The following is a 24,629-nucleotide window of genomic DNA, read 5'->3' as shown; positions in this document are numbered from 1 at the left end:
TGAGAAAGAGGATGCAAAAAAATCTTACCAAGTCCTACAGTCACTGAGTTTATCATCTCCCCTCCTTTGCCAGTCGCATGTGTTGAAAAAATATAAACAGTAATGCCTGAGGCAAATCCAGAATACAGAGCACTTAACTTTATCCTGTGAGCTAGTACAGTATTGTAATTGTATTACAATGCAAATCCAAAAAAAGTGGTAGTAACCTGAGGTGAAGCTAACTTGCAATCAAGTAATCTTGCTCAAGTAGAAACCCTCTTTTATTCTGTTCTGAACACAGGCTAACATGATGCCATCATAAAAATGATCAATGCCACTAAGAAGCAGTATTGATTCAGTACTAATGACCTTCACCTAGGTATTTTTCTCATTAGTGTCATTTGAAACAGCAAATTTCAGGGAACATTTTTAGATTAGTGCTTAATTTCAAGACATACAAGAAGTACGTGGATGGTATCAAAATTCAGGACACTCTCAGGAGAATTAATTGAACTGTACAGTATCAGTTCCAGGTGCTGTTAAACAACATGAAACAATGAGAAAGCAAATCAATTTTTTTCTGAGAGGAAAAACATGGAAATGAGGAATGAGAAAGATCTTGTTCCCTGAGGAAACATATTGACAATTTTTATTATTGTTTTCAAGTATTTAAATCAACAGTGGAAAAATCCAAAGAATTATAACATTGGTATTTGGAGTGAAGGAATACATCAAACAAGCTGAAAAGCCTTTGACATGGGAAGATGCTACTTCTGCTGAGTTTTCAGAAGATGTGATTAGAGAGTGCCAGTGGCCAAGAATGCAGATAATAATACTCCCTTGCAGGTGCCAGAAAGTTCAGGCTTCTAAGGGCAGGGAAATCTGGACTGTGTGAAGGGTTGTGAGGACCAAAATTTGCTGTATAAACAGCAGCAGGCACAAATTAATAATTTTCTTTCTTATCTTGGGGAATAAATTACTTATTGCATTATTAAGAGACATACACTTAAAACTTTTCTGTGTTGAAACATTTTTTAATTTATGCATACAGAAAAAAATGATTACTTGCTGGTCAAATATCAATTTATTTTCATCTGAAAGCATAGCGTGACTTTAAAAAGCAAACAATACTTATTTCTTTGCAATGGACAGTCCAGCCAAGATGCAAGGATTTATTCATCAATCATTTCATGTCAAGTAATGTTAGCCACTAATATTTAATTAGGAGTTTAGATAAAAATGCTTTTTAGAAAGTTATTTCCTCCATCATCTAGAAAATTTTGTTAGACTCTCTTTTGAAAATATCAGCATTTTTATACAATAGAAATTATGACATTTTAATCTTAAACTGATCTCAGTTATCTGTTGCAAATCTAGTTTCACTTAGTCTCAGACATTTGAGATCCGCTGAATTTTCTGAGCGCCACTGAATCAATACATTGCATTCAAACTTTGCTTAAACATCAAGATTTCTGTAGAAGACACTTCTTACCATCCCAAATCCTGTCTTTAAGATCTAAGTGTAAATGGGGATCCTACTGAGGTTGCCAAAAAGTGTTGAAATGCTTTACTGGGCCATATGTGGGGTCTTACTTGTCAATACACCTCCTTTTCCCTTCCTTTGTAGATAAAAACACAAAACAGGATGACAAGATCAACACAGCCAGCACAGAGGCTTAGAAAAAGTGTGAGTGTGTGTGTCGTGGGAGGGGGGAGGAGTTCCTGGTACGCAGCCTGTGCTGTTAACAGCCATCCAGAGGCATACACGATGTTGTCCACCTCTTAGGAGCAAGAAGAGCAATGGATGGGAGGTACCAGCAGAGGAAGAGAAAAATGGAATAGAGGACAGCAAACAGGGTAAAAGAGAGACGCAAGTCTTGAGGTTGTTCATTTTCCACATCTTGCTTTAGAGTAAAGATTAGATCTAGGCAGAACCCGAAACAACTCTGCAGAAGATAAGCATTTCGCAAATAGATCTCGTACCTCTGTTCCACATAAGGACTAAGAGGTATTTTAATTCCATTACCAATAAAACAATTAGATCTTTGTTAAATGACTAAATATGACTGCAAGGTTAATTAGAGTGCCATGAAAGAAAATGTTTGGTGAGGTGCTTACACTGTTACCAGACACTTTACTCAGAACGGGTGAATGAGTGAAATATTTTAGAAGAAACATTATTACTAATTAGTCTGCTTCAGATAACTACAGCAGAATGTGGATCCATTTTAGCAACAAAGTAGAAGACCAGATTTTTTTCCTTACAAAGGTGAACTGCAAAATATTTTGATTGGCAGGGAAGGATTTTCATGTGATGCCTTAGAGCTTTATTCACACATACAAGGAGAAACTAACACTGTTGACTATTATGGGAGCAACAGAACTTGAAATTTTCTGAAACTGACAGTCCTGTGTTTGCTGTCTATCAGAAATTTACTGAAATTGGCAGTTTTCTGTTTGGTAACTGCCAGAAATGTTGAGAGCTACACTGACCCATTTACCCTCACAGCTTACTGCTCTTCTCCCAGTTGCAAATGTACAATCTAAATGTTATAACCAGACAGAAGAGAAAGGAACGGCAAAGACTACAGTATGATCTAGGAGACTTTATCGATCAAATGGTGATGCATACTCATCATTAAACCTGAAAGACAAACTGTAAGCACAGGTGGTCCAGATGATAAGTGTTGCTCTGAGAGTGTTTACCTCAGAAACCATCCACACCCAACACGCTCTGTCTTTGCCGTCCACATCCACCGTCTCCTGCGGAGCGAGCGCTGCCCGCGGTCAGGGCTCCGCAGCCGCCTTCCAGGCTCCTGGCGGGACTGAGGCCGCCCCACGGGAGTCCCTCAGCTACAAGTGCGGGAAGCCGTCCTGCAACTCGCCCGCCTGGGCCGCCGCCACGCTGCGCTTCTCCTTCGCACCTGAGAGCAGCGGTGCCGCAGTGCCCCGTGCGGAGGCCTCCCCGCCTTTACTTATCCCCGCCTGGCAGCGGCGCAGGGGTAACGGTACCGCACAGCTGGGCGAGATGTACCTCACCTCACCTTGCCCGGGTGCGATGTACCTCACGCGGGTGAGGCGCATCATTTTAAATACAATAAATTCACCTTTCCTCCCCCCACAACTTGCCAACGCCGAAATGGCAGAGAGGCAAAGCCCCGCTCTGCCCCAGGTGACGCTGCAGTCGCCGCGGGACCCCGCACCACCGTCCCGTCCCGTCCCGCCGCACCGCCCCAGCCCCTCCGCCGCGCGCTCACTCACCTCAGCCGCCACGGCGCGGCCCGGCCAGAGCAAGGCGAGCAGCAGCAGCGGGGCCAGGCGACCGGGGCAGCCCCTGCCGGCCATCCCCGCGCTCGGCGCTGTCTGCGCGGCGTCCCGCGGAGCTCGGCCCACGGCGCTCGGACTCTGACCCCCGCCCGTCCGCGGCTTTTGGCCTAGGGGCTGCTGCTTCGCACCCGCCTCGGTGCTCCCAGCGCCCTGGGGTGGGGACAGGGGCCGGGGCTGGCCGGGGCGGGGCGGGGCCGGCGGGGCCACCCCTCTCCTCCCCTCTCCTCTGTCTCCTGCCTCGGGCAGTGCCGGTAGCCGCCGTCCGTCCGTCCTCAGCGGGCATGGAGTGAGCGAGGAGCTGGGGGCTTTCCCGCCTGGGAGCTGAGGTGAGCACCGCGGAGGGGCAGCCCCGGGCGACAGTACCTGGAGCTCGTCCCGGGCCGTCCCGCTTGGCCTCGGCGCCTGCCGGGGCTGGGCAGCTCGCTGAGGGGCCAGCCCCGTCCCGGGACAGCTAGAGGTGTCCCAGGTTACCGGGCTGTCTTCGTCCCCCGCCCGCTCCTCCCGCAGCGCCGTGAAGGCGCAGGTGGTGGGCGCCACCTGAACGGCCTCGGGGCTGCGCGGCGGCAGCGGGGACGGGCACCCGCCCGGCCGAGCGAGGACATGGCCTGGGCCCTCCTGGTGCCGGGTCGCCTGTAGCACCCCGGCGGGGAGAAGGGGTCGGTTAAACCGGGGCGGGAGCGAGATGGGAGGCGGCAGCGCTGGGCGCGTGAGTGAGGCGGTACCGGGGAAAGCCGGCCGCAGCCCGGGCCCTCAGCGCCGTCCCGCCGCAGCCCGGGCGCTCCCGAGCACTGACAGGAGTGTTTGCCTTTCAGCAGCGCTTTGCTGTCCCTCAAGTGTTTTGTTAATGAGACAGCTGAGACCAAGAAGTCCCAGAAGGGATAAAGTGCTGCCCACTGCATAAATGTAAATCAGTGAGAAATGTTTCTCTCCAGGCTTTCCACATAGCTTAGCATGATATAAAGATTTTTTGAATGGAAGTGTGATTTGTAAGGTGTTAGCAATATGTAAAGTTTATGACATTTATGTTATTGACAAAAGTACTGCACATTCAAGGTAACATCTCACCAAATAAAGTGCTGTTCTGAGATGGCGCAAACTTAGACAGTACGTTGGCCAGGCTGGCCGCAGCAATCTTACCTTATCTGTAGTGTTCGTCAACACTGTACAGGAAATCCTGCATTACAGGTGTTATTAAGCACTACAAGTGATACAGAAAAAACAACAATATACAACAATACATGTATATAAATCTGTTTACGACTACTCACGAGATACAAATCTAAAGCCTTTCATGAGCATAAAACTAACTACAGAGCTTTCTCAAAGAGCTTCTCTTACAGGCGTGAGTGTAGAGCTGGATATCCATTCAGTAGACAGTACTGTCAACCCACTATGAAATCCACTGTGAAAGCTAGTTAGTAGAGCCTACTTTCCCAAAAGTTTGGTACTAGCAGCAAGAACACATCTCTGGAAGAGCAGAGCAATATGTTCAGTGTCAAAGATCTTGTACATCATCATAGATGTTATCACCTTGGCTCTAAAATCTCAAGCATCAGTGAGAGCGAGCTGGCAGGTATAGAGAGAAAGGGGGAAAAAATCCCGTTTTCAAGCCAGATTAATGGTGACCATGTAGAGGTAATAGTATCTGAGGGATAAAGCCACTGAATTCATGCATTTTATTTGTCAGATTCCTAAACGTGTCAACTGTAGTAGTGCTACATTTTTTACACAAGAATACTGTCATAAGGACAAAAATGGGGTCTACAGTTGTTTATAAGCCATTGGCACCTATAAGTTATAATTACTTAAATCCACCACTGAAAGTTAACATTAGAAGAACTGGTGTTAGACAGAAAGTAGCAGAGACTCATTTATGCAAAAATGATTACAAAAGGCGCAAGGTTCTCTGAGACATCAAAGTCAGAGCAAGTGAGACTACAGTGGAAGAAAGTGGTGAGTCCTCAGAAATTATGCAAATTCAGATGCAGAATGAACAGTATAACTCTCACTGAGTAAAGAAGATAATATTTAAAAGGAGAGCTCTTGAACGCTAGGCCAAAGAAATATTAGAAGAAACAGAAGAAAGCAGGTAAATCACTGTTAGGAGAAATAATTGAATATATGCAGAATACCTAGTGGATGAAATACTGCTATAATAAAAAGGTATTGAGTCAGTTTTCAACTGATGAAAACCCTGTGTGGAAATTTCAAAAAAATACGTCAGCAAGTTCAAAGCAAAGGTGGGAAAGTGCCAACAAGGGAGATGCAACAGAAAGATAATTTTTTAAAAAAATCCTCTTTGAGCCCAGTCTTATTCCAGTACCAGCTATTTCACTGACCTTGAGCATCTGGCTGCTAAGTAGTGTGGCCCAACTGGATGATAGTTGTGTGTGTGTTATGGTTAAGAAACAGCAAGTAATGTTACATTATAAGATTGTCACATAAAAGCACATGGGCCTTTATGTGGGTTTCTAGGACAGATTAGCACTGAGTAGCACTGAGCAGGAACAAAGGTGAGATCAGCCACTGATGTTCTCTGATATTCGTTGGTACCATAATTGATGGCATCCATCCAAAGAAAGTCTATGAAACCTTGATGCAGATTGTGTTGCTGATACTGTTGTAGTCCATAATATCTTCAGAGAGCTACAAACTCAGAGAGATGGTCTTATCTGCCAAATCATTGGGCCAGGCACACTTAACATCAGTTGTGTCAAAATGTATACCTGCAGCTGCCCATAGAGGTACTTTACAAAAAAAACCCAAACAACAAAACCCACCAATGCATGAACAACAGAGAGGTCAACCTTAATACTAGAAAGCAATTGAAAGCTTTGCAACAAATTAAAGTTTGGGTTTTTTCACAGTAATTGATATTTAACGATCTTAGCTTTGATTTTGTTTCCTCGGTTTTCTATGGTAAAACATGGATAACAGTATTTTCTCTTTATACAGATAAGGAATATTTTTGTGGGAAACATTACAGTTGTATGAATTTAGTATAAAGTGCAAAGTTTCATAGGACACTGTAAAAGAAAAAAATAGGACTTAAGGAAATGGTGAGAAGAGTATGGTATATATCCATCATGAATAAGGCAGAAGTCCTATGGAAAACAGCATATATGTTCTTGTGCTTAAAACAACTATCTTAATCATATGCATAAAAGAACTACATTAAAATTGAGCACCCTAATTTTTATTTTCTGACTTCTGAATCCTTGACTTTGCAACTTTAATGGTCTTGTTATACATGATGTTGGTTTATTTGGATGTAATGAGAATATAGTTAGGACTGCTCTAATTTTTTATACTTCAATAATTGTAGTTCTGTTTTTGCCTCAAACTACGGCTCATGTCCAGTGGTCTTATTTACAGAGTCCGTAAGATGAGATTGTCTTCCTTCTTGGTCCTTGCCTAGAAACTAAACATCTAGATTATGTTATAGTGCCAGCTTTCGCCCCTCTAGCTTTTGACAATTTTATGAGCTGAGGTTTGGTGATGGTTGTGTAAAACCTATTCCTTTGGTGGTACTGAGTGTGTTATCCTGGGGATATTTTATCTTGTTTTGAATTAGGTAAGAATTCTATTGAAGTAACTATTGTGATTACTACAAAATATAAAACATGAGATCAGTTTGATATATTAATCTATATAACACTTTGCAGTTCTTATATTATTGCACTGGCTGCTGAACACATCAATCTATAGGAAGCTTATTCAGAAAATGATGGATTTTCAATAGCCATGATGAAATAGCAAGCAGAGTGGTTTAAGTCTTCCACTCATGCATTAAGTATGATTTCAAACTTGTCAATAGGTTGGATCAAAATGGATTTTAATTTGAAAATAAAAGGTTGTGTGCTAATAGAAAGCAAATGTACCAATTTTAAATTTCTATTTCATTTTCAGAAGCTGTTTGGATAACTAAATAATGAGATGGATAGTGGGCACCAGGAACAAATTTCTGCAAAGTCTAACACTTTGTGACTGGCTTGGATTGTCCATTTGAGGCAATCCATCCCTGAAGTATTTTATTGCCTTACAATCTTGCTTATATTATTAATGTAAAAAAATCAGTGAGGTAGGAATATTATTGGAATATTATGTTTTTGTTAGGAGTGGTGTTTTTTGTTTTTACAGATGGGGAACTGGGGCACAGAAAGAGACTAAGAGTTTGGCAGATCAATGGAGTACTGTACAGGACACGTAGGGTGTGCATCTTGCAGTATGGATTGACTGCCCTTACACTATTTATTCATGAGTCAGTGCACGGTAGCTTACAAAGTCTCTTCATCATACTGTGGGATATGGATATACTGTGCATACACATAGGAGTCATTATTATTTATAGATTAGTTCCGGTTAGAAAGATGTGACACTATATAAATAATAGAAAGCAAGACAGTAATGTTTCAGGAACTGTACACTCATTTGTTTTAAAACAAAAAGATAGCTGCTTGTTGAACAGCTATCAGAGAGCAGCCAGTTTGGTTCAGGTTCATGTCCTTGCTCCCTTCTCATTAACTGATTGTCTTTGCTTGCTCAGGAGACTTCTGTAAAGGAAGCAAATCCCTCTCAGTTCACTCTAGTCAGTTTTCAGTCTCCTCAAAATTAACCTCACCACATCTGGAAGACTACAGCACTAAAAAATAAAAGCCTGTGATAATCTGTGCTGTCCTAGGAAAACCCCTGCCTCTTAAACTCTCAGTTGGAAATAACCACTGTGAATCATTTGCCAGACGTGCCTTACTCCAAAGGATTACAGCTTTTTTCTTATTTGGGGGATGTAAAAGTTTGCACTGGAGCTGGCCTCTTCTCTGGATTTGTGAAGCTTGAGCTTACAGAAAGGTTGGTGCAGCACGTTTGCACATAAAACTACATACATGCTGTTGGACCTAAGTCGGAGGCCACAGGTGCACTGTGTAGTTATTTTATACATGCAAAATTTGACTGGGAGTGTAGAGGCCTCTGGTCAGTCCTGCACATAGGGCTTCCAACTTCCTAAATCCTGGCAAAAACTGTGGAAAAAATGGTCTAAAAATAAAGCTAAAAGAATCTAGATAACGTTTTCAATGACTGTCATCTATCCATACATATGGGTAGAACTCTTGAGCTGATAATGCATATGACATTTATGGGTACAGGTTACTGCTGGGGAGATTCCAATTGGACACAAGAGGGAAATTTTTCACAATCAGCCATTGGAATAATCTCCCCAGGGAAGTGGTGGATTCCTCAACATTGGACACTTTTAAGATGCAGCTGGACAGGGTTCTAAGCCATCTTGTCTAGTCTGTGCTTTTGCCAAGAAAACTTGGACCAAATGATCCTTGAGGTCCCTTCCAACCTGGTATTCTGTGATGACTTATCCTGCTTTCAGAGTAGTCCTCCTTTGCTCAGATGTACACACAGACACTGGTCCAGCCCAGTTTGCAGAAGACCCTGTCTTGAAAGTATAGCCAATATTTTCTTGATTTTTTTTTTAAGTTCATTAGGTCTTTACTGTAGACAGGTGTCACATTTTTTTTAATGCCTTTAGCTAACATGGTGAGCTTAATAGCTTGTTAAGAAATAATGATTTTTGTTCAGTATTTCAAACACTGAGTGAAGACTATCTGTTTTCTAGTCTGAAATCTTGTACTCTTTTTATATTGATCTGTAATTTCATAAATAGTCCCCTTGAAATTGGATTGCTGATAAAATAAAATGCGGCCTGAATAGGAATAATGTAATGTAGTGCCAACATAAAGCTGTGCAATATGACATATGTAAATGGTTAAGACATATTTTAGTTATCTGGTAATTATTCATGTTTGTACATCAGATGTATATTTTAATATAAACAGGTTCAGAGGGAAAAACAACAACAGTATGGAACAGTGTGTATAGACCATCCACAAACAGAAGGAAAGAGAAGATCTGCTGTTTAAAAAAAAAAAGAAAAAAAAAAAAGTGCTGCATATACAGATCATCAATCAGCGTGAATGGCATTAACAAAGGATTCGTTTGAACAGATTAAGTGGCTTATCACAGCTGCCTGGTGAGTTTTACAGATCACTAATTTTTTTAAGTAGAGTCACTGAGATATTATTCTTAGCTATCAAGTTCACAATAATAAGAAATCACCAGTTAAATCATTTGTTAGCCTGTCATAAATTTGATAACCCTATATGATAATTTATTGTATTTTAATTTAATTGTTGGTCTGTAAGTTTATACCATTTATATTTCAGGTACTACACTATTTAAATAGTAGGAAACAGGAACTATAATTCTGAGTCTGTTTTAAGAGGAAAGCTATTCCTATATTCTAGTAGTGAACATATTTTGGAGAAGAACAATTAATGACCAACTCAAACCTGAATGCCTATCCCAGAATAATTTTGCAGATGAGGGAGAGTTATTAAAAGGCATGAAGAAAACTTTCAGAGGTTATAATGGAAATACCTGCTAGCAGCTGTGGCTGGAGTTCTTTCTGGAGGAAAATGATCCTTCAGAGAAGATTAGGATCACTGTGACCAGGGATTTTCAGAGTGGTGTGTGGGGTCAGTGATTCCATCTCTATAATATCTTCTAGGAAAAAATCAATCCAATTTTCCTTCTTGCTTGAGGTCTTTATAAAAGTTCATGCACCAGGCTCTTTAGGAATGTGAAATTATGCTTTTCTAGCTGGGAACCTGGCCCAGCAAATGTACCTTGCTTGAACCTGACATCCTCACTGCTAGGCAGTCTTCCATTGTGCTAATATGCCTGAACTCTCTCCAGTGTTTTTCATGTTTATCTGGTTTGTGCAAACCCAGACTGCTTGTTATTCAGGTGTCCCCAATGTAGCAGCCTTTTATCCCAGCCATCTCTCCAAGGTAGCTCTTCTTGCCTTTTTTTCTGCATTATTTGTGAACGACTTACCTCTAACAGTCTAGTGCTGATTTGAGTACATAGGCAACATTTTTCTGGCTTCAGGATGCAGGGATTTTGAAATGACAGAGAACAATCTGCCATCACACGTCTGCAGTGTATGACTGGAAAAGGGGATACTGCAGTGCCATGCATCAAGAACATTTCAGTTGTGAAAGGGCTTCATGACTACTTGGCATTTTCTTAAATTAAAAATAACACTTGGCCAATGTTGATATGGGAGAAAATATTTACAGAGACTGTCTGCAAGTTCAGAAGATTAGAAGCAAAAATGGCCTTAAATCAGTAACAATCACAGCACAAACCAATGCTATTGTCTGCTACCTGGTTGAAGTGTTCCTGTGAAGTTAAATCCTTTCCACACAAACTTATTTGATGCATTAAAGGCTGAACTACTGGGATGCACGTTCTCCACCATTTACTGCTGTAGCTGATCATCTGGCCATCTTGCATTGTTTAATCAGTCCTTTGTTTCTGAGTTAGCGAGAGACAGTATGAGCTGCTGTCTTCAGCTACCACTAATTATTTTCATAAATATTTTGTTTCTGTAAAATTTGTGTATTTGAAAAAAAAAGTAGCAGGCAACATAGGTTTTAAAAGTATGTAGAGTAAATGTAAATAAATGGCTAAAATACGTTAAATTTGTCAGTATTGAGTTTATCAGTATATATCAGTGCATATGCAGGTTATGTAATTTGCAGTCAGAATCTATGAATAATTAATAATCAGGGATAGCAATCGTGGGTTTGCTGGAACAGTTCTTAATGCTCCAAAGAGCTGGCCATGTGAATAACAAGTTAAAAATAGAGGTTGATCTCAATAGGACTTTGGGAAATTTGCTAAATGCCTAAGTATTTGCAGGGTTGGAGTAATTTTGATACAGGTTTCACTATAGCCTGGAGAATAATACACAGTAGTCTATAAGTTATGGCCATATCTAGTTTATCATATCATATAATGAGTGATCACCTTTAGTTCTCATTAATAATAATATTAGTATTAATAATAATTAATAATAATGCTTATTTCCTGTATTGTTGCAGAAATTTTTGACTACCATTTTGTTTTACTTTATCTTTTTTCCTCATGTTGGAATCCTAAAAGACATGATTTCAACTTCATAATCCATCACTAGCAATGGTTGGCATGGAGCTGGGCTTCCCCAGCAGCTGCTCTGGAATCACGTGGCTATTTTGAGTGCTGCTTTGCTCCCTGCCTTCTCTTGCTTGCTCTCTGAGCGAAAGAAAACAGAACCAGCTAACTCATTTTGGGGCAGATGCAGATCACCTCCATCTCCGCTCATATGTCACCCCACAGTGTCTGTGGAGGTGCATAAATATGTCTGGAATGGTTTCTCTCTGGCCATTGCTAATTATGGGATTGGAAATAGGTTAAAAGGTTGGAAAATTGGAAATAGGTTACAAGAACTTTTACATAGTCTTATTCATGCCTATCTGTTTTTACTCAGTCTCACAAATCCCAAAAGACAAATACATAGAGCATGTGCTGACCAGTTTGTGATGGTGCATACCCCTTATACTCTTCTACTAAATAATCACCCCAAACAGGACTTAATCATGTGTACACACTTTTTGCTTTTTAAAGGCTACATTTTTGTGAAGGTTGGATGTTGGAGGTTTAGTTTTAATTTAGCTTTCTCCTTTTAAATTAGGTGGCTGCTGATTGTTTTTTCAGCACAAGAAATTGATGGGGTAAGTGACATTGATATTTACTTTAGACAGGTGATAGATAGGATGGTAAAGTTCAAACAAATAGCACTATATACACCAAAATGACCTATAGTTCTATGGGAAAACTGTGATGTTTCTTTCAGTATTTCTGCTGTTCTCACTTTCCTTTCTGTTCCTGTTGCTCAGTTTAACTATTTTGTAATTTTCTGCTTTGGATTCTTCTAGATTCTAACTTTGGCATCTTTAGATGCTTTTGGAAAGCTGCATGTAAAAAAACCTCTCTGATGCACTGAGTCTGTCTCCTTCCTCCTGAAGTCCCTTCAATGGCTCTACATTATAGCATATATCATATTCACTCTAGCGTTCAAGCTCTTCTCTATATGTTAGCCTACATCTTAAACTGGCCTCCCTGCACATTCCCATCTCTCTGAAGCCAAAAATTCACATATAATGTAGTCTCAATATCTACTTTATTTTCCTGTCTGTACTGTCCTCCATATGAAAATTATGTTTGCAATGCCCTCACTAAAACTTCTTTGAAGTCCGTCCTTTGTTTCTTTCAAATATTTAAAAGCTCTTTTTTCTTGTTTTTTTCCCTAAAGTCATCCCTTTTTAGTTGAAAATTGAAGTTTGGGGTTTTTTTTAAATAAATGTGTTAAATTAGAACAAAGGGTAACAGCTTACATGTTATTAGAAACTTGCATTCCATTGACATTCCAGTAGAGGCAAGTTTTTAGTAACTAGGTGAGAGACTAGTGTGGATTAGATTAGTAATTTCATGGGAAATCCAGTGTGTAGGAGAAGGAGTCCGTGCGGGAGACCATCCTACCCTCTTGTTCTGAGGTTTGGGAGTACCAGATATTCTAAAAATATTGTAGATATAGAAAGAACAGAATTTTTCCTCCTTATCTAACATTTGTCAGTGTTTTCTCCTTGAAAAACTGAAGTATGAACCTATTGTGTTCTGTTGGTTATTAAAACCAGTAAAAAACAATGTTGACCTTGATAAAAATGAAATCCACACTGAGCAAATATTTTCATGTTATCACTGTTTACTTGCTGGCCTAAATTATTCTTAAACCTTTTAAGTCCTTGTCATCCTTTTAGAAACCACTTTGATAATTTACACAATTTTGCTGAAAAAATGTCACCTAGTGACATTAGCCATCTAAGTGAGTTTGTAAATGTATATGGTGTGTATAATTGGTATATATACACTTTGGGAAATAGAAAAGAATAGTAAAATCACGTTCACTTACCACACAGTAAATTACTGAATTTACATTTTGTTGTGTATTAGTTTGTCCTCGAATATGGTTGTTTTTTTTCCTCATTGCAATTTGATGAAACAAAGTAGTCACTTCTTTGCTGTTCAGAGGACAATGATGGAAAGTTTTAATACAAGAAATAAGTAAATTAATGGTTGGCAATGCATAATTACACCATACACATACTTCTTTTTTCATTTAACAGACAAGAATTAAATACAAGGCTTTATCGCTGAGTGGGCTTGTTGCTCTTCAGCTTGCTTTGCCTTTTATCATTTAATCGTAGTTAAACAATCTCCTAACCTAATGTGATGGATTACAAATATCACATTATTACAAATTAAATTCTGACTCTGCTAAAATATTTCTAGATGCAGCCTATTTCCTTAGTTGTATTTAGCTGTAATATTTAGCATTACTTAACATAACTTGCAGGTAATGTCTTTCACTGTCTACAGCAACAGTAATAAGTTTTGTTTCTTGCCTCTACTTTGCCAGCATGTTTATGCTGATGAGAGGTCCAAAAAGGTTAGAAGGATTTTAAATGTAGTATTGATGTGTGTATTCTATTAAGCAAGCATTGGAAAATGTTCATATGTGTCAAGCTGAAGTTTGTTGCTATGCCAAGTTTCTTCATCAGCAGGAAATTGTCCTGTGCATATGCAAAGGTAGCCAAATCTTTTGCCTCAAAAATCATCTAATTGGACAATATGTCCAGTTAACAATATTTGATGATGTGATTGTTGTCTGTTCCATATTAATAAATCCATAAACTTTTAATTTTTAGGGAGGATATGCATATATTCACCCATGTGGGGAACAGGATTGTTCAGTTTGCCGGTGCTTTCCAGAAAAAGGATCAAGAGTGAGTGATGATTAGAACTAATGATCATTACTGTGGTACATATTGTTCAGTTTGTGCTTTTTTCTGTTCTTCAAAATCAATATGGTTGACAAATCAATAAATCAATATTCAGACATAAACAAGACTGAATATAGCAAACTAGCGTAATTCTCTCACTGGTATGAAATACAGCTATCGTCAAAGGAAGTTAAGATTGTTTGTAAACAGGTTTGCTGGCTAATTAGGTTTGTAATAATTGTGGTGCCTAGACAAAGGTCACTCAATATATATTAAATTTAGAAATTTACTAATTTCATGAGAACTTAGGTGTTTCTTATTTGAGTTAGGTGATTCTGGAAAAGCTTTCAGACTTTTTATTTTACTAGCTTAAAGTACTAAATATATATATAAAAAATCTGAATCATCTTTGCCTTATAAGTAATTGTAAAACATTGAATGAAGCCAAGGCATTTTCATATTATACACTAAAATTACTAACTGTGCGTGTTGCTATTTGTTAATTGAAATATGGTCCAGTGATGACTAGTTTGTTATCTTGGCTGATTTTTCTCAAAATACATTTCTATATAGCGATAGCAAACAATTTAAACATTATATGAGGAAAGGATCGTATTTGGGTACATGCTCTGATTAGTGAACAACTGAAAAATTGTCAGTGATGGAAACTGTTTTCTTTCAAAGAACTAATGTTAAAGTTTAGGGTTAGAAAGCTTGAACATGGTGGATCGGTTTTTAAAGGACCTGCATGCCCCATTTGTTTGTGTACAACTTGAGTTACCACAAAAGCAAGACACACCTTTTCCTTCCTGTGCTTCTGCAGTTAGCTGCATGCTTTGCTGTGTCATGATCACTGCCCTGGTGTCCTTGGATCCTATCCTAATCCTCCAGGATTATGTCTATATGAAAGTCCCCCATGCTGTAGGATTTTCATAATAGGGGCCTAGGATGCGTCGATCTCTAACACTGTGTTAACAAAAGGGCATCTCAGGAAAAGTATTTTGACTAGCAACATTGCGGTGTCTCTCAGTGCTACCAAAAACCTGATTTGGAGTGTCATTTAAAAACAACCAACTTTGAAACTAGAGGAAATTTCCCTTATTCTGGTTCTGTCACAGTAGCCTGGAAGTTTTGAATTACATGCCCATAATCAGTCAATAATAAATAGTTACTGCAGTCATTATGGCTCTTTCCTAAGCTGTGCTCCCCACCACAGGTAAACTGAAATATGATTTGTGCATTTGCAGTTAGGTTTCTAAATACTTCCAAGGATCTGGACCTAAGTGCCAAATAGAAGTGTAATAAACATTCCAAAATAAACTCAATATCATTGTGCAAATATAAGTCTAAGAATGGTACCATTTTCTGAAACAGCTCTGAAATACATATGCATGCTGATGGATAAAGTCTCTCCAGTGTAATATGAATTTATATTTTATGCAATCATTTCTATCAATATGTAAGAAGTACGTATCAGACCCTATATAAGATATGGCTTAACTAAACATCACTTCAGATAGATTGTTGCAAATATGTTCTATACTAATTTATGGTGATGAATTATTTTCTGTAGGATTATTTAATCTTTTTTTCATCCTACAATCCCATCGATTTCTAAACTTTTCTGTGTTCTGCCTTTACACTCTGACACACTAACTTTGCTTTCCTAGCTTTTGTAGAGACTACCCATTACAAAATAAAAGATTTGTTTATCTTATTGTTAGCTTTCTAGAATGCAAAACATCTGCTTTATCTACTTTTCTGTCTGAATCCTGCATGCAGGCTGGTTCCTCAGAGTTTTGTGTCTTCCTTAGTCCTGTCTTTAAAGCGCGAGAAATAAATAATCATTGAAAGCCTCTGGCATTGTACAGTATGCAAGCCCAAATTTTGAGAAGTTTACAGTTTATTAAATAATCCTTCTCTGTAAAGAAGGTGAGATAAGGGCAACAGTAGAAATTTGGTTGCCTAGCCCCATGGTTTTTTTCCCTTTTCACTATTTAGCACAGCCTAGCTGTCACAATCAAGGATGAGCTGTCCCCCTCAGCAAACACTTGCTGAAAACACAAAAAGATTCTAGAACAGTCATGTAGTTGCTGGCAAAAGGCAATAGAACAATAACCTTATCCAGACTACCTGGAAAGCCAACCTTATAGCAGCCCTCAAAGTTAAAAAGTTTTTATTCAGCTCTGTTATACCACTGCAGTATCAAGAGCTTTTGCAGAGGCTGAATGAGAAAGGCGACGTCTGAGTGAGCTACATCAGTATATGTATTGAGTTACATTGATATATGTAGACTGGTCCACCTATTTTTTATTTTTGTTTTTTGTTTATTTTTTCATCTCTTTTACCACAGGGAGTCAGTTGTAGCGTATTCCCCTCATGATCTTCAATTGAACATGGTAATCTAAGACTTACAGGGGAGCAAGGGCAAATTGTCTCATTATTGTACTGCTAAGGTATCATCTATGTTAGAAACGCACAAGGTCAGACCTATTATGAATTGATTAAACATGTTATTCAAACTCTTCCAAGAACTGCAACCAAATCCTTCATTAGACTAGCTGGAACATGACCATTTGTATGTTATTCTGAATCTTTGTTGTTGGCTGAATACTTCCAAATAGAGTTCCAGTTTCAATGGAAAGTTTCTGTTAACTTTTATCTCCCCTAAAAACCGCACTGGGGCAGAAGCTGTTTAGCAAAGTGCATTATTTGTAACACACCTGGTGGAATGCATAGGAATCATTATCCATAGGAAATACGCTCACGTTATCATAATGTAGACTTTGTGCTAGACAGATGTCGTAGGTCCAACTTACAAGTGATATTTTAACATCTGAATAAGAACCTAAGCAGTTTGTTTTGCACATTCCTAATAGTCACTTCCTACATCCTTCTCCACAGACTAATGAAAAGATTTTTGAGATGTCAGAATATCTATCTGCTGATAAAGCAGCAGTTGTATAGTTTCAAAGTTAAGGTGTGCCCATCTGATAAGCGTTTCACTTTGTCAGCAGACTGTGAGGAAAATATTGTTGCTAGTTCCATTTGACAGATTTTTGTTGACATATAAAACACTATGACGGGTATTTGATGACATTGCCATTTCGCAGATTTTAGAATGTTCCTTTTTAGACTTTCAGTGGAAGCATTGCCCACTGGTAATTTAGCTAGTAAAGTGAACAAACGTTATTTCTATGTTTGGAGCAGACTTATAGTCAATCCATGACAAAGATTTATACTGAAATTAAGGTAGAACAAAAGTTTTAGAGCTGATATAAATCAGCTTTGTTTATTTGTAATTACTAGTGACAAGTGAAGTGTGTTCACATTTTGTAAAACTAAAACCATTGTAAGCTGCATATGACATAACTGTAGCCCTTAACCTTAACATATCGCCACTAAAATAGTAAAAACCTAGAGAATAGACACCTAAAATTAAACTTCTAAATATATTTAGGTTTATGAGTTAAGTAGAATGGTTGTCAGGAGTGTGGTATACTCTGAAGTTTCCATGGGAAATTTGGACTTTAAATCTTGCCGTACTGTTTTTGGCATAATGACCTTTCGTTCCATCCAGGTTTTGAATGCAGTTTAAGTATGATTAGTTAAAGCTGTGGCTACCAGGACAGTGTAAGAAAACTGTGCAGCTGACTCTGAATGCAAGTGGAATTAAATCTTTGCCTTCTAGCTGCCCATTTGAAAATCTTTTAAATGTCAACATAGAAAGCTTTCTTCACTGTAAGTGGGCAAGATAATTGAGGTTTTAGCTAGAGAAAAGATGACCATGGGAGTATGAAAAGGAAAATGCCATGGCCGTACTCAAATGTATTGAAATTGGGCAAGTTGGAAGAAAAGTAGAAGCAAATAGCTGAACTTTTATTTAATATTAATATAAAACCAGTATACTTATGCATTGTTTGCTATATTGGGTTTTAGAACAGCTTGTATACCTGTTGTTTTTTCTTTCTCTCAGCTTCAGATAACTCTGTGCTATAAACAGATTTGCACTACTATTCATTAGCAAGAAATCCCTGTCTGAAAAACATTCTGGTCACTATTGCTAGTGGTATATCCCATTCTCGTATCATTGCAGTTGTCCACATCACAATGACAGTTTGACTTCTGTTTAATCGGAATTACAGCCTTGTTGGAATTAGTTTTATGTTATACTATTTATCTCTTGATCTTGATGTCACAATTCAAAAGGATGCTACTATACATATTCATTTAAGAACTACAGAACAGATAAATGAGGCGGGGAAAGTCACTAGTGAAAGTTTATGTGCCAGTAAGCATTCTACATGATTCTTGGTGCCAGCCCGGAACAACTGAGACTTTCTCCTGCCTCTTCTTTTCCAGTCAAGACGGATGGTCTTCCATGAGGCAGTAGCAATGTTAATGTTTTTAATTAGAGACAAACAGCAACTTTGTTGTTTTAGATTTTTCTCCCCTCTTTCTCTTTGTTCTCCCTGAAAGTCCATGATTTTAATTTTCTCCTGAGATGTCCAACAGACAGTGAAACCTTTCCTCCATTTCCCCCTCTTTCTCTAACTTGGGAAGTTGTTTCCTTGATAGCTCCTGCAGTGTTGTTTCAGAGGCCTCCAAAAATGCTGGCTGCTCTAACAGAATTTAGATAGTTAAAAAAATGTTTGCAGTTAGCACTGACCGATTGTAAATTTGTCCTGTGCCGACCCCGGAGTTTGATCCCATTCAATTCCTTTGGCTTTGTTTATAGAGTTAAGTAGATTTAGAAAGCAAGCGTCTATTCATGACCCAACCTGATCTAGCTTCTATGAGATCATGTGAAATGCCTGGAGCAAAGTGAATAATAAATATAACTCAGCAAGACCAATGTTCGTTCTTTTGCAGATGAAGCAAGTGGCCTATTTTCATGCTAGTGTAGGAGAGAACCTAGCAAACAGAAATCTAAGAGGGAGGTCACATGTTATCTGGCATACGAGGCGTAAGGAGTAAGCTAAGGATTCACAAGAGATACTAAGTCAGTTGCTTGTCACAGGTAAGCTAGAAAGCTGATGTATACTTCAGGGCAGTAGGGTAAGAATGGTGAAATTTAACTATAGTAGGTCTGTCTTCTAGTATCACTTCTTTTGTAACATCTCCCTAATACATCTTGTGGGTTGTCACATCTCCCTAGTGGATCTTGTGGGTTAACTGACTCCAATTTACAACACAAGTTAAACATATCGAAGATTCACTAACTGAAAAACTGCAAATTCTGTCTGTTTGGGGGAATAAGAGACATTTACTAAATTACACTTTTTTGCATGTCAGTATGCAATGGCAGTCTGTCATTCACATGGAATATCCAGCACTTTTATTTGAATTTTCAAGCGGCACACTTGGGAAATGAATATGTAAAATGCATCTATTTGATCTTAAATACATATTTTTAGTTGAATCCACTATCAGAGCTGTACGCAGGCTAGCATCTGAGGAAACCCAGATCTCTCCCACTATTTGCCTCATACTTGTTGATCATTTTCCCCAGTATATTAGCTATGATACGGTTTTAAAATAGAAGATTCCTGAGACCAGTTATACATTTCTGTAGTATTGCTATTGTATTTCACTTACATTCACTGAGAACCACACAAAAACAGACCTAGAGAAATGAGATCCCTAGGGTCTATATCTGAAGCAGACCACACATTTTTTTTATAACAGAGTAGAGCAGTAGGCAGTTCTCTGGTTCTACAAGTTAGGATTTGAACTGGTAGGCAATGGAGCCTTCTTACCAGAATGTGGAATAGGTCCAAGATCACTCCATTCTCCTACTGTAAGGTCTCTTTGAGGTTGTTCTTCATATACAGTGTCCAGCTACAGCATCTGTAAATTAGCATTTTTTATATTAGACATATTTAATTTTTTTTCAAAAGTTTGGTCTTGTTAAATTATCCCTTCTTTTGTTCTTGAGCATCTTTCTTTCCTTAATAGTTTTGGTTCCCCTGTCCCACCATACTAATAATAGTAGTTTTCTCAGTTGCTGCAGATTGGCAAGCTTTTCCACATCAGGCAAGACAAAACTCTACAAAATCATTCTTTTTCATAGATTTGAATCAACTAAAAATTGCCAATCAGTGACTTGTTTCAGTAAAATTAATCAGAGCAAAAGTAAATTTTATTTTATAAGGTAATCTGATGTTAAATATTTGTGGTCTAAAATGCTCTATTTGCAGCGCTCTGCTTTCAACCTTTAACAGTATTTCTTAGTTCCAGAGCCAAATTATCTTGTGTTCAGTGTTTGTCTAACACAATAGTGACACCCACTGGCTTATTGGATACTTTTCCTTTTCATGGTTGCACAGGGTTAAAACACAAAGCACACTGTGAAAAATGTTTCCAGCACTTCACTGTGATTGCTTCACTGTGAGCACTACAGTCAAGTATCACTGTGAATACCAAGCTGCATCACTGAAAAATACAATAAAAGAGCACAGAATTTTCCAGTAGTTTACAGCATGATCCAGATGCTGAGAAGTGAAGCACTAAGAATTACTATTGCATTTAATTGTCTCAAAATCTGACTGTAAAAAGAAGGTATCTAATAGTGAAAAGTTGTTATGCTATCTACTGTTCCTGAACAAACTGAGAATAAAGTACATGCCATATACTAGTCTGACCCTCACCCACTCTCACAGAAAAATTTGGTCTATTAAGGACAAGAGAGTGGATTTTTTAACGCCAAGTTGTGTGCTTTCTCAGATTTATCTCATCTTGATAAAGTTAATATTTAGAAGGTTTATTTTGAAGCCTTGACTTACAGTGAAAATGGTTTTGGTCCTAGTCCTACACAGTTACAGTGGAGGAGTGGGAACTTCCCAGAACAGACACCCATACAAGCTCTGGAAGCCATGGCTTTGCTGTGTGATAGACCGGCTCTTCCAAAAAAGGAGAGGACATGGGTGGAGCTTAAAGTAGCAGCAGATGCTCCCACCTCACTAAGCAAATTACAAAAGAAAACATCTGTCTGCAAATGCTTTTGTGTGCACTCCTCTCTTGCCCCTAAACTGCTCTACTTTCCTCCCTTTCTCTGTCCTGCTGCTGATAAAATGAGAGACTGGTTACAACCCAGAGTCTAGTGCAGAATGAAAAAGGGCACTATTTTATTTGCCTAGAATCTGATTCTGTGGAGTTGTTGGGCATTTTTGTTTACGTGAACAGAAGGTAAATGCACTTCACATATCACCGGTACATCCACATAGCCTGTAACATAGGGTACTGTCCTAATTGAAGGCAAGTACTGGACTTATTTTTACTTTATTGATAATGAGAATCAAGACAGAATTCACTCTAATAGCATAAGCCAGTTTTTTTTTTTTTCATTTCCTATTAAGACTCCTCTAAAACATTGTGTTTTCAGACAATTAAGTGCTCAGAGCATTCTAAAAATCAGGTGCTCTTTGGTGTCAGCAATCAAAAAAAGTAATTCCAAATAACCTTGGCCATTGCCTTTTCCAAACAGTATTAAATGCTTTGCTGCATAATTCTGAAGTATTTGCAGTCTTAGTCTTAGGAAGCATACTTAATTAAAAAAAATATAGTCTTGTTTTGTCAAAAGTCAGTTTCTTACTGCAGGTCAAACCCAGGATATGCTAAAATAACAGACCATAGTCTTGGCATGGGTAGTTCCTGACCTAGACAATTAACAAGGCATTGAAATCCTAACGGAATTTATTGGCATCAGATGGCAGAGCAGGCATAATATTCTGTTCATTTTAACTGAGCTAATTTGTCATTTCCACATGAGCATGACTACCTTCATCCTCTTTATTTGTACAGCTGTCCTGAGACTGTAATGCTGTGGTAGTCACATTGGATGGGCACAAATAATAGATGTGATAATAGATGTTATGACATGGTATCAGTTTGGTCTTAACAAAGCTCCCAGTCATTATCAGTCTTTGAGCTGAAAGAAAGAGAGACAATCCACCAGCTTCACATGGCATGCTAAAGTTGTATCAGCTGTCAAACCCATTGTGAATTCTGGATTCAATGACTCTGTTTTATGACTTCACTGCCTCCTACTGAAGACATAAACTGTAGAGTCAATTAAATTCACAGGGTAGCAACGAACGAAGACATTTTATCAGCCTACAGGACTACATCTCCTGGAACTGTTTATTGGTTAATTATGATGGATAATTACCATAGAATTCATACAGTGTCTCAGCTTTTTTCTGAGTACTATCAAAATCATGTTTCTTCAACTGTCCAGACAAGACAACATGTTTTGAAAATTTTCAACTCTTTAATGCAGAGCATATACACCATGAATTAAAAATATTAAAGTTACTGTAGAAACTTGTCAACAAAATGCATTGTTAAGACAAAGGCATTAGAGCATTAGTGAGACATATCTTATGCCTTTTTTCCTGCTGAATAATGTTTCATTTTGCATGGTAACAGCTAGTTCAGCGTACTAAAAAAACGTACTGCTTTCAGTAGAGTGAATGGTTCAAACAGTTGTACTTTACTGTATTATTAGTCTCATTTAACTTTTCTTAGACTCAGAACTATGCTTTAATTAAAATAGTTGTCCAGTCTTTTTTGTCAAGTGTTTAAAGGGTGTAATAGCTGCTTTAAGAGTACTTCAATTAATAAATTCAGTTTTACAACAGAGGATGTGCAAGGCACTGCCAATAGACAGCCTGCAATTGTTCTTGCCAGCAAATACTCAAACACCGAGAATCCTGACTGTCCATTCATTCTTAACAAGGATACAGAATCAGCAGATTTTAATACTAGTAGCCCTTAATTTGCATAATATTTTTGCACTGCTCAAATTATGGTATCAAGAAAACTGTAACTGTTGCTGAAGACAATGTGCTGATTCTGCCCTGGAATTTTTGCCAGTGACTTCACTGGAAGCAGGATCAAGGTTTAAGTGAGAGGAGCCAGTAAAGACAAATGGAACATGAGTTGTATGAGGATACTTTTTTATGTAGTCCTTATATGTAAGTGTAGGACTTATTTTCCTAGCCTCTGGACTAAATTCCTCTTCATAGCTTCAGGGCCAGTGGTTATCCAGTCCTGCTTCCAGTACAGCATAAGCCTATAGTATGTTCCTGTTCCAGGCATGTAGTAAGTTACCTTCTCGTTACTCTGTTTCTTTGCTGATTTGATTGGATGATGCATACCACACATTTCTTCACTTCATGTCCAACTGTCAAATCACACTGATTTTACTGACATATTTTAAAACAGACAAATAGAGAATAAATAGAAAAAGAGGTTTAGGTCCCTGCTTGCAATTCACAAGATAAGATTTTGTTCAGACAGATTCAGTCTGTTGAAATGTTTACACTGAGAAAGCAAGCAATTCAGTTCTGTTGCTTCAGCATAATTTGAAGGTAACACATCTGCTTACAATCACCTTCGACTTCTGTCATTTTGTTTTCCTTCAATCCATTCATAGAAACAAACGTATGATCTGTCATTTCTGTGAATGGAGGTTGTACTGAAATATCCTTTACTGCCCTCAAGTGGTCTTAGAGCCATATGCTTTTCTCGGGATTGCATGGGGCTCCATTTTGCTCTCATTTTTAATAATGTGGTATCATTGATTGATGAATTCTGATAAGAAAACAAAACGCTCCTCAGTTGGGAAACAAAACAAGTTATAGCTAAACAAAGATAATGATACAGAGTGAAAAAGATGAGTAGGAGAAAGACCTGTAAATAGGGTGAAAGTGTAGACAGCTCACATGTGAAGTCTGATTAGAAAGCTTGCTTTATTGAGGACTTTTAATCTATGATTTAACAGTTGTTTAGCAGCACAGAGCAAAACCTGCAACAAATCCAAAACAACTCCACATTAATCCTATAGATTGAAAAATCCAGTTGGCACGGCAAGTATTTTCACTTCAGGAGAATATATATTACCTTGGAAAAGTTAGTAGAAATACATGGAGATGGTCTGTGTGGTACTGTAGGTACAGATACCCAATTTAGATAACTGATACTGTGCAACCTCCCAAACCTTTTCAACACAATCTATTAAAATTGATACTTTCTGTAAATATGTTGGCTAATAACTATCATTTTTTTCTGTAGGAAACTTCACAACTTTTAAATAAGGCATTAAGGTCTGAGAGTGATGATGGAAAATATGTGAGCTAGAAAAACTTAAGATAATTAACATACAGTGTGACTTCAAAGAAACAGGGAACTCTCTCAATTTATTCTACTTGTCTATAAAGTCCCATAGTCTAAAATGAGCCATCACTTCTCTGGTGCCAAAAATACAATGCTCAGTGGAGTCTTATGCTTGCAAAAGGCAATACTTACATTGGTAGAGCCAGAAAGACTTGCAATTTATTCCAGGCATCTCAGAGAGGTGGTGGTGGAGACCTAATGAAGATGAAAAGAAATTATCACCTTGAGCAAGTAGTTAAATTCGAAGGTCACGTTCCTATAACATCTAATGCATGGAACAGATTGGCAGGCTGTACAACAAGCTGGTTTGAGTCATGAGCGTGTATACAGCCTTGTTTTATCCATACAGTCATCTCTGAAATGCTGCCTGCTCCAAGGTTTACCGCAGTAGTCATTCACTTTGGATTC

At 38.5% G+C, this 24,629-nt stretch overlaps 2 protein-coding genes across 4 annotated transcripts in view; one reads left to right on the top strand and one right to left on the bottom strand.

Annotated features, from left to right (window-relative positions):
- COL4A3 (collagen type IV alpha 3 chain) overlaps positions 1-3,794 on the bottom strand; it is a 66,539-nt gene extending 62,745 nt beyond the window's left edge. The window contains exon 1 of one of the 3 annotated variants that reach the window (XM_075761044.1): positions 3,670-3,794. Coding sequence is in view for 2 of the 3 variants with exons in the window: in XM_075761042.1 (XP_075617157.1) it covers positions 3,241-3,324 (84 nt within the window). In the remaining variant the exon portion in view is untranslated. Of the gene's footprint in view, positions 1-3,240; positions 3,480-3,669 lie in introns of those variants that run through there. The other 2 variants (XM_075761042.1, XM_075761041.1) reach the window with 2 other exon arrangements.
- Positions 3,534-24,629, top strand: part of COL4A4 (collagen type IV alpha 4 chain) — a 75,115-nt gene continuing 54,019 nt past the window's right edge. The window contains exons 1-4 of the mRNA XM_075761046.1: positions 3,534-3,632; positions 9,153-9,346; positions 11,894-11,933; positions 13,968-14,045. Of these exons, the coding sequence (XP_075617161.1) occupies positions 9,291-9,346; positions 11,894-11,933; positions 13,968-14,045 (174 nt within the window). The 5' untranslated portion in view covers positions 3,534-3,632; positions 9,153-9,290. The remainder of the gene's footprint in view (positions 3,633-9,152; positions 9,347-11,893; positions 11,934-13,967; positions 14,046-24,629) is intronic.

The sequence above is a fragment of the Balearica regulorum genome, chromosome 9, assembly GCF_011004875.1.
Source record: "Balearica regulorum gibbericeps isolate bBalReg1 chromosome 9, bBalReg1.pri, whole genome shotgun sequence".
Taxonomy (NCBI): Eukaryota; Metazoa; Chordata; class Aves; order Gruiformes; family Gruidae; genus Balearica; species Balearica regulorum.
This window is presented reverse-complemented; position numbering and strand designations above follow the sequence as displayed.